Source organism: Cyprinodon variegatus, unplaced genomic scaffold (genome assembly GCF_000732505.1).
Source record: "Cyprinodon variegatus isolate N-32 unplaced genomic scaffold, C_variegatus-1.0 Scaffold186, whole genome shotgun sequence".
Lineage (NCBI taxonomy): Eukaryota > Metazoa > Chordata > Actinopteri > Cyprinodontiformes > Cyprinodontidae > Cyprinodon > Cyprinodon variegatus.
Genome location: NW_015150639.1, coordinates 998041 through 1012515, shown reverse-complemented (window position 1 = coordinate 1012515; position 14475 = coordinate 998041). Strand labels below are relative to the sequence as shown.

General features: G+C 36.0%; 1 protein-coding gene across 2 annotated transcripts in view; it reads left to right on the top strand.

Annotated features, from left to right (window-relative positions):
• LOC107087513 (zinc finger protein 362-like) overlaps window positions 1–13721 on the top strand; it is a 21829-nt gene extending 8108 nt beyond the window's left edge. The window contains exons 3-9 of one of the 2 annotated variants that reach the window (XM_015379124.1): window positions 3090–3297; window positions 3407–3532; window positions 5850–6177; window positions 8208–8432; window positions 10702–10780; window positions 12480–12638; window positions 12717–13721. In XM_015379124.1, coding sequence (XP_015234610.1) covers window positions 3090–3297; window positions 3407–3532; window positions 5850–6177; window positions 8208–8432; window positions 10702–10780; window positions 12480–12638; window positions 12717–12836 — 1245 coding nt within the window. In that variant the 3' untranslated portion in view covers window positions 12837–13721. Of the gene's footprint in view, window positions 1–3056; window positions 3298–3406; window positions 3533–5849; window positions 6178–8207; window positions 8433–10701; window positions 10781–12479; window positions 12639–12716 lie in introns of both variants that reach the window. The other variant, XM_015379123.1, reaches the window with a different exon arrangement.
• Window positions 13722–14475: the final 754 nt, after the last annotated feature.

The following is a 14475-nucleotide window of genomic DNA, read 5'->3' as shown; positions in this document are numbered from 1 at the left end:
TCACTGATATAATATAATATAATACTGTATTCACTGGATTGACCTTTGGTAGTACATGTTGCTGTGATGTCACCAGCCGCCATTTTGGTACTCTCTAGTTAAACCTGTCAAAATGTAAAAGATACGTGCGCTACAGCATCGAACAACGATGATTTTCTCATTTTCAGGGGGCTTAAGACTTTTAAAATAAATATAAATTCATCATTTTGACGCACACTTGCTGTTTCATAGCATCACTAGATTACTGTATTTTATAGTAAAAGATTGGCACATCACATGGCATATTCAGTAAGAAGTCTATAGATCATGTAATATAATTATACAAATTCATCACAACAACATTAGTGTTTTAATGGAGCACTATAATACTGTACTTAGATATTAAGAATACACACATAGAGACAAACACAAACATATTGTTCTCTATCCTCATGGGGACTTTCAATTGACTTCCATTCATTTCTAACCCATTTCTGCAGCCTAACTTTGACCCTTACCCTAACCATTACTGTTCATACCTAACCTTAATCTTAACCTAAACTCAGTTCACACCTTAGTCCTTAACCTAAGCCTAAAAGAAGCATTTGTACCCATGGGGACCAGACATTGGTCCCCATTAGAGCACTCGGTCTCCACGATGTACAAAGATTTATGGAAAATGGACCCCACCATGTAATAAATGCATGCCTACGCACACACCCAATCTGTCTAAAGTGCTAAATTGATGATGTACATGTAACATACATGTATACATTACATTGTTATGGTACTTACAAATTTCAAGCTTTTACATCAAGACTGAATTATATGTATATGTCTGTTAATGCTATAGTATTTTTCCGTTTGCAAACTGTATATATAATAATAAATACAAATGATAAGATTTTTTTTATTATTATTGGTTTCTTTACTTAATAGAGCTGCAATACTATCTAATGCAACCACATAATTTTGACCATTTTGTTTTTCAATCCAGTTTAAACTTATTAATATTGCTATTAATTTGACTGCATTAACTGATAAGTCGTCTGTAGTACTTTTCTTCATTCCTTTGTCTAGATGAGGAATATACACTGCTGCCCCAATACGGCCTGATTCTGGTTCTTTTGATCCATCTGTAAACTTTATCTGAAAAACATTTGAATATATATATATATTGCTGTACAATGACACATTGTGGAACTCCTTTTTCTTTAGTCTTTATTAATTTATGCAAAACTCTACACATTGATTAATAAATATTCAGTATGGAATATCTGAGTAATGTACAGTTAGACTTTTCTATTTTATACAGCTCTGCATTTTGAGCTTTTGCATTAGAAATCCATCCAAAACTAAATATATTTACTTTGCTGTGTTCCCAACACTCCTGTAAGATGGTTTTGACCAGATGTGACTGCTCATGACCTTTAATATTAACACACTAAATTAACATTTATTTTAATCTACTAATTCGTAGAGGCATTTCTCCAGTTTCAACTTGTAATGAACTAATTGGTGATGTTTTAAACGCTTCACCACTTTATCGAAGGGCTTTTAATTGTTCAATATCAAGAAGCTTCAGATTGATATCTGCTGCTGCTATATAACTAATGCTACCATAATCTAGAGTTGAACGCATAAGAGATTGTAAAATATTCAACAATGACCTTCTATTTGTTCCCAATTCCCTTCCTGCTAAACAAAGTAAAATATTTATATTTTTACATTTTTTCAATACATTTTTCATTAAACACAGATCGAATAACTTTAACATGTTCAAGATTTTGACCATACATTTTTAAAGATATAGTATGTTTTGGTCTTATTGAAAAACAGATAATGTGGGACTTTGTTATTGATAACTTAAAACTTTGTTGGACCATGTTTCAACTTTATTAATTGCATTCTGCATTTTATTCAGACATAATTCTAGGTTACGACCTCAAATCCAAAAGGCTCCATCATCTGCATATAAAGATTTTTCAATTCCTGGATCTGCTTCATCAAATATATGATTAATCATTATCATAAATAATATAGGGCTGCATGCACTACCTTCAGGAGCAGAGAAAGTTTAGTTGCCACTGAGAGTTTAAACTGAGAGCTTTACCAGGTCATCAGGAATTACTGTAAGTGCTGCAAGAAAGGTAAATGCCTAACTTAACCACAAGGGGTCGCAAATGCTTTCCTATGGTGTCCTATTGCCATTTAGAGTCTGTAAATACTACTAGTAGTCCTTAATGACAGCCTTACCAGCAACACTTTGGCAGAAAAACATTTAAACTGTTTAAAGTGTAAATACCTGAGAGGAAAAACAGATTAATGCTACGATTTTAACCTTTTATGTTCAAATGTTTTTATTTCCTTTGTTGTTTTTTTGAGTCTCAATAGAGATTTCAATAGTTTCCCAAATCAGTTGCTTTGTTTGTCTTTCTTTTTTTGTTTGTTTTTTACATTTAAAAGCTCAAATTATGACCTCTTTGGTCGATCAGCACAACATACTTATTCTTGTTGAAGAGTGTGTTAGCACTTAATTTTATCTGAAGACATAGGATGTGCACGACCATGATTATATGACTTATGGATTTACTGGATTAAATTTGCCACAATCAATAAACAGATAAAGGTTTTTCTTACAGAAACAACATATTCTTTCATGCATTTTCCATCACGCTTATCCCAACAACATATGGTTAGAAAAGTTGAATATTAATATAAAAATGTATTTCAGAAACTGTCATTATTTCTAAACTTATTATTTATTATTTCTGAAGTCTTTAGAGATCATCAATAGATGATGATTAAAAGACCCTCTTGGAAAAGTAGAATAAAAGGCACTTTAGGACCTCTGTCTTGTAAGAAGTGTAAATATGTTATCTTTTTTGGACAAATTCTACTTTCAAAATATTTGACAGTGTTAGGATGTCATCCTAAATGGCATTCCTTAAATGTCTCTAAGCTTTGCTGCAGTGTCATGTACTGACCAGTAGAGGGTACCATTGCCCTGTAAAGTGTCACTGATTGAACTGATGCTGGTTGTTCTCTTGTCACTAATGTTGGTTTCTGGCTGTCAGCTGGATAACCTAGTCTTGATCAATAAAATCAAGGAGCAGCTGATGGCGGAGAAGATCCGGCCACCACATCTGCCCACTTCTTCGGCCGCCTCCCAACAGCCTCTTCTGTCTCCCTCCGGCCCGGCCGAAGGCAGCCAGCACGGCATGTCCAAACCTCAGCAGGGGTCAGGGCTGCACAGTCCAAGCCCCTCTCAGCCTGATATTGCCCTGCATGCCCGCCCTGCCTCCAGCTCTGTCACAGGTACTCCAGCTGCCTCCACAAGCCTGAGTTCAATTTTCAAAGTAATTTAAAACAACACACACACATGTTTAGGTAAAGATATTTAGAGGTGCATTTTGTTTTTTACTAGGTCGTATTCTTGGAGACGTGAACTTGAATCTGGATGACAAAGCAGCTCTGAAAGCCCGTGGGCTGTGGGAGGACTGGCATCTGCGTCAGCTCATAGACCATCCCTCTAGAACGAACCATGTCTCAGGTAAGCAAACACTTCACTATGTCCTACCAGACAAACAGAGGTGGTGAAGATTCTCAGTCATCCAGGTCATAGCCATTCCAAAAAAATAAAAATAAAAACAATCCACTGGACTTTGTTTCCAAGTTTGAAGACCTTTTGCTTACCATTCAGGAAGCTTTCTCAATTCAAAAGGTTGGATCCTCTCCCACACTTTAAGGCATGCCAGGTCTCTTTATCAAACATTTGTACATGAAAAAGAGAAAAAACATCATAGGAAAAGTACATTGCAGATGCATAAATGCAGTTAAATAATAATTGAAAACAAATAATTATAAAGAATACATTTAATAATTAAATTGATAGATGATAAACAAAACAAAGTAATGATAAAATGATTGATAATAAAATGATAAGATACTCAAAGGAAAGTTGGATTGCAAAGCTTAACTAATATTTTTTAGATAGCACGGTCAAAGGCCTCTTTAAAAACAAATACGTTTTTAGTCCAGTTTTTAAATAATTTATAGTTTAGTGCTTTTACAAGTTTCCGGGAATTTATTCCAGATTAGTGGAGCATATGAACTAAATGTTGCTTCTCTGTTTGGTTCTGGTTTTGTGTATAAAGAGTAGATTAGAGCCAGAAGAAGAGACGTCTGAAGGCTGATACTGATAGCAGGTGCTGTGGTGATAAGCGATGAGGTCATTATTTTAAAGCTCAGAGATAGGCGGAGCCAATATAAGGACGGGGGTGATGTGCTCTACTTCCTTAGTTTAAGTAAGGACGAGGACAGCAGCATTCTGGATCAACTGCAGCTGTCCAATTAATTTTATTAGGCAGACCTGTGAAAACACTGTTGAAGTCAATTGTTATAAAATATGAACACATTGATTAGTTTATTAAGCTCCTGTGGAGACATTAGTCTTTTAATCCTAGGATTTTCTTTTTGTTTATACAAGGCTTATATTCTTCCTCTATGGATTTACAGTATGTGTGTGGTTCTCTTTCTTATCAGAGAACTGCCCTTCATTTCTCTATACGTGTTCCTCTTAACTTGTTTTTATTAACAGCATCTATATTTTCCCAATGACACCTAATCTCGAGTAAACTTTTCTGTTCTGTTCTGTTTTCTGTAAACTGTTCTGTTGGAGGCATTCATACTTACCCATAATAAATTATAATCAGTTTAAGCCACTCCTGTTTAGGTGAATTGGACTGAATTGTTAAAATCTCACAGGGTCCCTATGTAGTCTGAAAAATTACAAAAACAAATAAAATTTGATTCAAGTATTTTTTAAATAAGAAAATGGGAAAACCTGTTACTGTTTAAACAACGCCTATTTCAAACTGAACATTCCCAGCTTATGCACAGATGCTTATCCTGTTAAGAAACTGCAAAGTTTCTGCAAGGTCATCTTACATCCTTGTGACCTTCAACAAATACACTGCTTGCTTAAAAAAGAAAGATATAAGTTGAACACACAATTTTAACTTCACACTATCAAATGCACTAGATGATTATGGGTAAATCCTTCAGTTTTTTAATAGTTGCAAATACAGCATAAAAATGATCTTAAAACATTTATATAATGACTTTGGTCATCGCAGTGTGCCAGGAAGTAACTGCTCTGCTGAACCATTAAGAACAAGAGAAGCTTGCATTAAGAAAAAAGTTCAATGTCTAAAATTATTTCCTAAAATTAGCTCCTTAAATCTAATTGTAAATCTAACCATCATAATTATGTGTTTCTTATTTATTGTGTCAAATCAGTTAGTGATTTTGGTTTTGACAAATTGTGCAACACTGCTGCATAAGCATTATGAGTGGCTTTCATAGAAATCAGAAAAGCAGCTTGGTTGGTGCTGTAGTTTTTAACTCAGCTGCCTTCCAACAGGGCGATCGTGGGTTCGATCCCAGCCTGTGTAATTTTTCTGTTAAAACTGTTAAGTCTTAGTAGGTATTACCTAATTTCTCTAATAAATTGGAGTCCCTGTTCTTAGCCAAACTTAGTGTTGCTACCTTTGATTTTTGGAGTAAATTCTATTGGTCGCTACAACTGCAAAGAGTTAATGTGGAATGTACAATTTGAAAGTTCAGGGAATATCATTAAAATCCTATTTCTTTATACTTTATTTCACAGACGCCAGTTTATTGTAAAATGTTATATTTAATTTTATCAACAGTTATTCTGACTTTCTGAAGTTCTCTTTCAGCTGTGCTTTTTACTAACTGTCTGAAGCAAGGACAGATGAGCTTAAAAAGCAGGAAAATGTTTCAGCATAACGCTTAATAATTATATTATTTAAACATCCTCTTATCTTCATTGTTGGGCCTGTCAGGTGTGGCACTGGCATCCAGAACTGGGAACCTCAGCACTTCAGAGATCATAACCCCCACAACTCCCACTTCAAGCAGCCACAGTCGGCTTGGTGGAGCCCCTACCCCTCAACTCATCTCAGGGTTAGCTGGAAGCCACGGCATGGAGCACGGGAAAACAAACGGAGGCTTTGTTGGACTCCTCGGCCCTCCTCCAAAGCAGGAACGAGGGCGCAAGAAGATCAAGGCAGAGAACGGGTCATCACTTTTGGTGGTACCGTACCCGATCCTCGCCTCTGGCAACGATCAGTCCTGCGTCACCATTACTGCAAAAGAGGGGAAAACATACAGGTGAGATTAAAAAAACGGTTTGCTAACAGTGCACCTCAGATTCATTGGATTTTTGAATAATGATGAGGTCAGAGTGAAGTTTAATCTGCTGTACCTCAAACCACACAGATACACAAAGCAAGAAACAAATAAAGATAATAAAAGATTTAAGATGTCATTAAGCTTTACTTAGCCGTTTAATTTACCATCAGAAAACTTTGTAGATCATGAGCAAAAAAAAATCTGCAGCCGTAATTAATCATCAGGTCATGATATAATAATACTGTAATAATAATTGAACTTTATTGATCCTACATTGGAGAAATGTACCTCTGCATTTAAACACTAGGCCACCACATTTTTTCCACTCCTTAAGAACTGATGAAAAATAAAGACAACTAGTAAAAACACAAGTAGTGACAGGTAAGTGGAGAAAAGACATAAAAAAAAAAAAAACAATAAATCATACCAGAGAAGGATTTAAAACCAAAAATAAATCCAGCAGAAGTAACCTAGTTATGCGACGTATCAATTTAACAATTCCCATATCTACCCCTGTCTTGCAAAAATAAATTTTTATTACTTCCTAGTATATATTCTAACCTGTAATAAGAATAGAGGAAAAACATCTACAGTTTTGCCGGTGGAAACAAACCGCCACAGTGAGTAAAAATAGAAATTAATTACACGGATACTGATATGGTTTTATGGGTTTGTTTGTGTTAACATCAATCATTGTGGGTAATTGTGGAAACTTAAAGTTCTGTTTCTGAGGTTATTTCTTAGAAAACGTTGTAAAAAAAAATATAAAATTGTAAACTTGCTCAAAAGGAGGTCAATATACTTGCATGTAAAGTATTTGAGGATCGCCTCACTGCATCCATGCAGCGTGGCATGAGGGACCAAGCTGCAATTTTTGCTATTTAGGAATAAAACAGCAACCATTAAGTTTTCTACATTTTGTCTGTTTCATCTTGACATCATGATCATTTTTGTGATTTACCTTTGCTGCATCAAAACAAACAGAAAACATTGAAAGGTTATCTTCATTTAAAAAAACAGCTTTTTGAAAAATTCAATTAGCATTAGTTTTACTCTCTGAATTGTTTACTTGATTATATATCTATTATTTGAGATGCATGTTTATATCTGTCTGGTTAAAGTAACAATGTATCATTTTGTCAACCAGGGGCAATTGCCCTGTAACTTTTCAGGTTTAGCCCCCTTTAGCCCCCAGCACTGCACTGTCCCTAAATAAAATGGCCTCCCTCTGAATCAGACCACTTTGGACCAGCAGACTGAGAAGTGATTGAGTTACATGTAAACATAAGGCCACTCTATATTAAATCCTAATTCATTGATCGTTTTATGAAAACAAAACTGCACTTTGGTGCTGTAACAAGCTGTTTTTTTAAGTTCTTTTTAAATAAAATTGCAATTGACATCAGAAAACTAAAAATATGTCTAATGAGGTAAGGGTCATATCTGTTTTATTCCCTAACAGCAATATGCTGGTGGAGATTTTCAGTCATGCAGGTCATAGTCATTCCAAAAAGGTTTAAAAACAATCCAAGTTTGAAGATGTTTTGCTTCCCATTTCATTATTATTATTTTTTTTTTGACTTTTTTGGAAACCCTAACAGCAATGTTTAGCTTAGTTAGCTCTCATGGTTAAGGAGAGCTCAGATATCCATAAAGCAGTGCTCCAGATCACATGACCCATTCAGACCTTCTAAGGTTACGTGGGTAAAATTTTAAGAACAGAGCTGAACAATAATTTAATACCATGTGAAATAGAGTTACTATTTGATGCAGTGTTGCTTTTATTCCTGTATTTCATACTAGTTTTCTCTATTGCTGAAATGCCTCCAAGTACTAGTATATGCCTCTATGGTTAAAAAAAACAAAAAAAAAAACAAACAAACAATCATTCCTTAACCTAAAGCTAGTCATTTCTCTTCATGAAAAAAGCATCATCTTCTTTAACAATTTTCTTATTTCTGTTCTGTGTGCTTCTCTGCTTACATATAACCACTGTTTTCTTTTCTCAGATGTAAAGTGTGTCCGCTGACCTTCTTCTCCAAGTCAGACATGCAAATTCACTCCAAAACACACACAGAGGCGAAGGCCCACAAGTGTCCTCACTGCACCAAGACCTTTGCAAACGCTTCATACCTGGCCCAGCATCTGCGCATACATCTGGGCCTCAAGCCGTACCGCTGCTCCTACTGTGAAAGATGCTTCCGTCAGCTCTCCCACCTTCAGCAGCACATAAGGTCAGTCCTCTCGCAGAGATCCAGTGAATCTATAGCAACTAGATCTAAAGCACAATGTTTCCAATTGTACTCATCCTCGCAATAATAATCTGCTCTGCTGCTTTACAGAGAATGCAGATTTATGTAATGTATTATGTTTTATGGTACGGTGTATCTGACTTCTTGGGTCGACATTTACTCTCTTTATTGACCACATTTGTGTATCTTTAGATATTACATCTTAAACTTAGACAAACTTAATTATCATTTTGTATACAAATCGAAATTTTGATACATACAGCTTTTCGACAGTGAATGAGCAACAGCTTACCAGTGGAATTAACGTTTCTATTTATAAAGTTCAGCAGTGATCCAAATGTAAACAGTGTAGGAGAGACATGGTGCAAAAGGCATTGATGTGGAAGGTTCAGAGCAGTGCAAAAATAAATAAGTAAACATGATGCAAAATGCAGTAGAAACACTGAGTTGAGTTCTATTTTAAAGATTCACCATGTAGTGCAAGTATGATGTTTACAGTGTGATGCAGAGTCTCGATTTGTGACTTGATTAGAGTTTTATGGCAACAGTCTTATGGCAGTGGGGAAAAAGCTGTTACAGAATCGGCTGGTCCTGCAACGGATACTGCCAAGCCTCTCTACTAAGTGTGAACAACAGTGGAATCATTTTAAGTTTTAACCAGGGGGAGAAATGTCTGCAAAAACTCAGAACGTGGAGCAGTGCTCCTTTAACATCCCTCTATCCATCCATACATCCATGCATCCTGTCGTCCATCAGGTTCATGGTTGTAATGCAAAAGGCTGCTCCTTTAATATTTAGAATAAAATGCATTATTTGCCAGATTAACTGCTTAAATGTAAATTTGCCTCTGTTAAATCCCATGAGTTCAAGATCATTTGAATAGATTGTGGTTTTTATGGTTCAATTAAAAATGTATTTAAAACAGTCCAAAAAAAGTCTGGTTTAAGGAGAAATGGAAAGAAATGTATTTATAAATTGAAGTTTCTTTATAACGCTGGTTATGTTTCATGAATTGTTTATGCTCTTTATTTTCAAACTTTTGAGCTTTAGTTTTGGTTTTATAAAAATTTTAATATTTCATTTAAATCAAACACAACTACTGTAACATTTAAGGAAATACTAACACATTTTTTCCCCAAAATGTCTCAGAAAGTATTAAAAGATGAACATTTTGTGCAAAAAACGTTTTTTAACTGCTAGATTTATTTATGATTCTAGTATAAAAAAGTAAGCAAAAATCTGAATTTCCAAAAATGAACATATTTTACATTTATTTATATGTTGCGTTCTGCTCTTGGTTGACAAATTAGATTGTTGTTTTCTTTCAGCCTGTGAATCATTTCGATTTTTGCAATCATACTCACTCGTTCAATAACCTACAAAGCGTCAATTTCTTTTTCCAGCTCTGAAACCTGTTAGTCGTGGTTCTAAAGCTAAGTCTTATTAAAGTTAATGAAATAAGGTATGATTGTTGTTGATAGTCCAGATCCTCTAGGTTCAACTGATCTAAGTTTGTCCAGATCTTTAAGAGATCGAAAAAACTTTATGGAAAATTGTAATAACACCCAATTTAGATAAGTCTAACAGTTTAAGTCAGATTGGTGAACAGTGGGGTACCTGAATGTTCATTTGTAGAAAAGGGAAAAAGTCTAGAATATTCAGTCAGGAAATCTAGGGAAGTTTTACTTGTAAGATTTCTTTAACAATCCCAGAAGAACATTTATTAATGGGAACTAATTTGGGATGAGATGGAAATCCCAACAAAAAAGCTGTGAAAACAATAAGTCATAAGATTTATTTTAAAAATATATTCTACTCAGGCATTTTTGTATCCCTCTATTTTATGTGATTGCAGCATTTCCTATAGCAGTGCTTTTGTGTTTTATCTGCTTATTTCCATGTTTGGAGCACATTGGGCCATGAGCACCTGTCAGCCACCATACAAATCTCCTCTGAATTAAAAGCACATTCCCTGTAACTCTTGTAATCTTTCTGTGAAAAGTATAATCACTGTAATTACTGTAAATATTACATGATTCAACATTAGAGAGGGAAGAAAATAATTTGAAACAAATTCTTCAATGGATTTGACAGCATTTTGTTTGTTTTTTTAGGAGTAAAAACATCAGCCAAATTTTCTTTGTTGTTTTTTCTATGGGTTTGTATTTTCCTGTCCTGTGTGGGTTTTTCTCTTAGTATTTTATTCCAGTTCTTTTTTGCTTTCCTGTCCGACTTGCTTTTTGTGTTTCAGGATCCACACAGGTGACCGCCCCTATAAATGCCTCCATCCAGGATGTGAGAAAGCCTTTACCCAACTCTCTAATTTGCAGGTAAACATGAGCTGTTTTCTCCACCTATGCTTTTTAAGCCTCACCTAAAAATAGCTCTTGTTTTACATAACAGTATCCTTATGATCGCCATTACTTGACTTCTTCTTTTTGAATTCTTACTTGGAAAAAGTTAGCTGCACAAATTCATTACTGAAATGTTTTGATACATGTTTTTGTACACCATGGGTTTAGCTACAAAAAGACAAAAATATTGTAGTACACTGTTTTCCAGTGCATTTGTTGTTGTTTTTTTCTATTGTTTTTAATCTTGCTTAAACATTTCCTAACTAAATAGGCACCATTCTTAAATAGAAATATACCAATTTGTACATGTTTTTGGTGGAAATTGGGGAATCAGTGTAAAAAAAACTGCATTAGGGAATAAAAAAAAGGAAAAAAACGATTCAGCCAATCTAAAGTTGTTGAACCTTAGCTTTGGGAGATGCTTTATAGCAGGCTGCAAAAGATTTTGTGCCACAATTTACTAGTGTTTACAGCTATTTGGAGCAAAAACCTCTTTTCCATTTAAAGAAAATTAACCCCAGATCATGATGCTTCCATCCCCTTTTAAGTTATAATGTAAAATGTAAATAAAGTATCGACAAAGGCTGAGGATGGAAATTACAAATCAGGCTAAAAGCTTTGGGGCCACATACTGTATATAGCTTAGTGACAAAGTGAAAAAAAAAATATTTCGGTTGCATCTCAGTTATTTATGAAGAAAAATCCCCAAAATTCTGACTAAGCCCTCGGGACAGGTTATTCTTTGTTGAAATGTTTTGTCTAATTCTTTGTAAGCAGAAACCATCCATCGCAGAAACTTTAAAAATACATCAAAAAAGGTCTAAAGTGGAGCAGAAAAAAATATTAATTTCTTACAAAAAATATGTATAAAGAAATATTGTTTTAAAAATTTTGGCTGGTCTAAAAAATATACCTCTTTTACTTGAGGTTATGAAAGCTTTCTATATTAGAAGGTTAAAAACGACATGAGATGGAGATCAGGCGTTGCCAGATCCTAGTAGCTCCGTAATAAAGCTGAAAAACGTCTTCCTTTGCATTACATTTTTCAGACTCGAGCCAAAACCGATAGAAGGTAAAAACTAGTCAAGATTTTTAGCACTGGTGCTGAGTTAAGGAAGCTGAGGGGTTTGGATGCTACATAGAGGTGGCTGCTTTCCTACTTTCCTTCTAGACAGGTGGGTCATGCTGACCAAATGTTTGTATTAGCTTTGGTTGACCTTGCAACTGACTGGCTAACAGTACAGATGAGGGGTGGAATGGGAGCAGGCGAGCGCAAGTATGCCACGTTCCCACTGGGACGGGTTAAACATGTACCTTTAAACATCCGGGTTTTAAAAAAGAGTTTATTTTTAGGCAATATCTGTATCACATTTATACCACAGACATGCTACTAGGAATATGTGTTTTTGTTCACTCAAGTTTATATTTATAGGATTAGATAAACTACATTCTTTAGGGTCTTGCAGTTTTTGCAGCTTTAGATCAGTTTCCTTTACCTTGAAAGTGGACAAAACGCCTCTCCAGGTTTTAAAGGTTTCTGACTTCTGGCCAAACTCATAAGCAAACATGTTCAGTTGATCATATATGACTTTGCTGTAGGTTTCTTAACAAACACATCTGTCTTTAGCTTTCCCTGAAGCACATAACGATGATCTATTTGCTTTGTTCTTCAAAGTCTCACCAGAGGCAGCACAACAAAGACAAGCCCTTCAAATGCTCCAACTGTTTCCGTGCCTACTCAGACTCGGCCTCGCTGCAGATCCACCTCTCTGCGCACGCTATCAAGAACGCCAAGGCCTACTGCTGCAGCATGTGCGGCCGGGCGTACACCTCAGTGAGTTGAAATGAGATTACCTGTGGAAGCTAAGTGAAGCTGTAATGTTTAAAGGTTTTGTCCTGCTGTTTTCTATAGGAGACTTACCTCATGAAGCACATGCCGAAACATGCTATGGTTGAGCATGTTGTGTCCCATCATTCGCCACCCAACAGGACAGATTCTCCCTCTATTCCCATTCGGATCTCCCTCATCTGAGGTTCACAGCGGCTTCCAGCCCTCTGAGCACAGACTCTTACTACCAAGATGGACCATTTAGCTCAGAAATAGAATTCAGAAATTTGAAAAAGGGAAGCTCATCTGATGAGCGGATCCTTCTTCTATAAGTTGTTAATGAGAAAGTATTAACGGGATCATGCAAAGATAATTTCAGCACTTTCAGGCCTGACTCTGACAGACCGAAAATTCTTATTTTTATGTGACCTAAACAAGTATTGCTCCAGGCAGCTACATGGAAAACCTTTTTAAGCTTTGTGTTATACATATAACTTTCTTTTTTATACACTGCTTTAATTATCTCCTGTTAGGTTATATTATAATCTTAAGCAGTCTTCCATTATCGGCAGACCCAGGCAACCCAACCCTGCTAACACCCCTGTTTTGTACAATCCCTTTAATCACATGCATGTTTTATTACAGCTGCGTAATGTCACACAGAAAATGTCAGAAAAAAATCCAACAACTAATTTGAATCCAAAAAATTTCCCAATTTATAAAATAATTCACAGGTGCATAAATGATATCCTTTAAATCAGTGTTTTTCAACCCTAGTCCTCTAGGCACTCCGCTCTGCATGTTTTTGATGTTTCTCAGCTTCAACACACCAGATTCAGATGGTGGAGTGCAGCAAAGCCTGATAATATGTTATCAATTGATAGCAGATGTGTGTAAACTAGCTCCATCCGCCAGAATCTTTTCTGCCTGCGAGTGGTCTAGCCTCGATCAATGCCCCAGGCCCTAGAACTGGCGGGCCAATCACAATACAGAGATGTGTTTTGATATTTCTGGATGCACAGTGGGTGGGGTTTTGAGGGCGGGACGACAAAGCTGCGTGACGCTTGAGAAAGCAAAAGGAAGATGGCAACAACTATTGAACAGTTCACGTTTGACTCAGATTTGGAATCAGTTTTGGAAGGATTAGACTTAAGGTTTTCATTGAATCGTGAGCAGGAAGAGGCTCTACGCTCATTCATTTTTAAGAAGGATGTATTTGCCGTTTTACCAACAGGCTGTTTGTTCACACTCCCCCACCAGCTTTCTGTCAGTTGCGCTCATTGGTCAGAGCTTTGGCCAATAGGCACAGACATGGTTGGAAAAACAAGGGGTTGTTCTCATCAACAATCTTCCGATGTCTTATTCATCGGGGCAGGACTAAATTACACGATTCATCTTACATTTAGTCTGGTGTATCAGGCTATGAAAGCTGAGAAACACCTAATGCCCTGAGGACCAGCAAATACTTTTAAGCTGACAAATCCATTAGTAATCCATGATTTTCTTGGTTTCTTTGGATATAATTATGGTGTTTTGCCAAGAGATAGCTTCATCTGAGCAACTATCGCAAACGCTAACATGCAGAGTTGCTAAACACCACTCGTTACCATCGTTACCACTGTAACTGCTTTGGGCAGATTGGAATAGAAGTCAACCTCTTAAAAAACAAACACACCAGTTGGGTTTAACTTGAAATAATGAATGAATACTCTCAAATTCACCTCATGCCCATTTTAAAGCACAGCAGATGATCTGTGATGCTCTGGGTTTGTTTAACTTGGAGCCAACATCATAAATAACGTAAATGTAATTGAACATCTGTTTGGTATTTGTTCATTCTAAA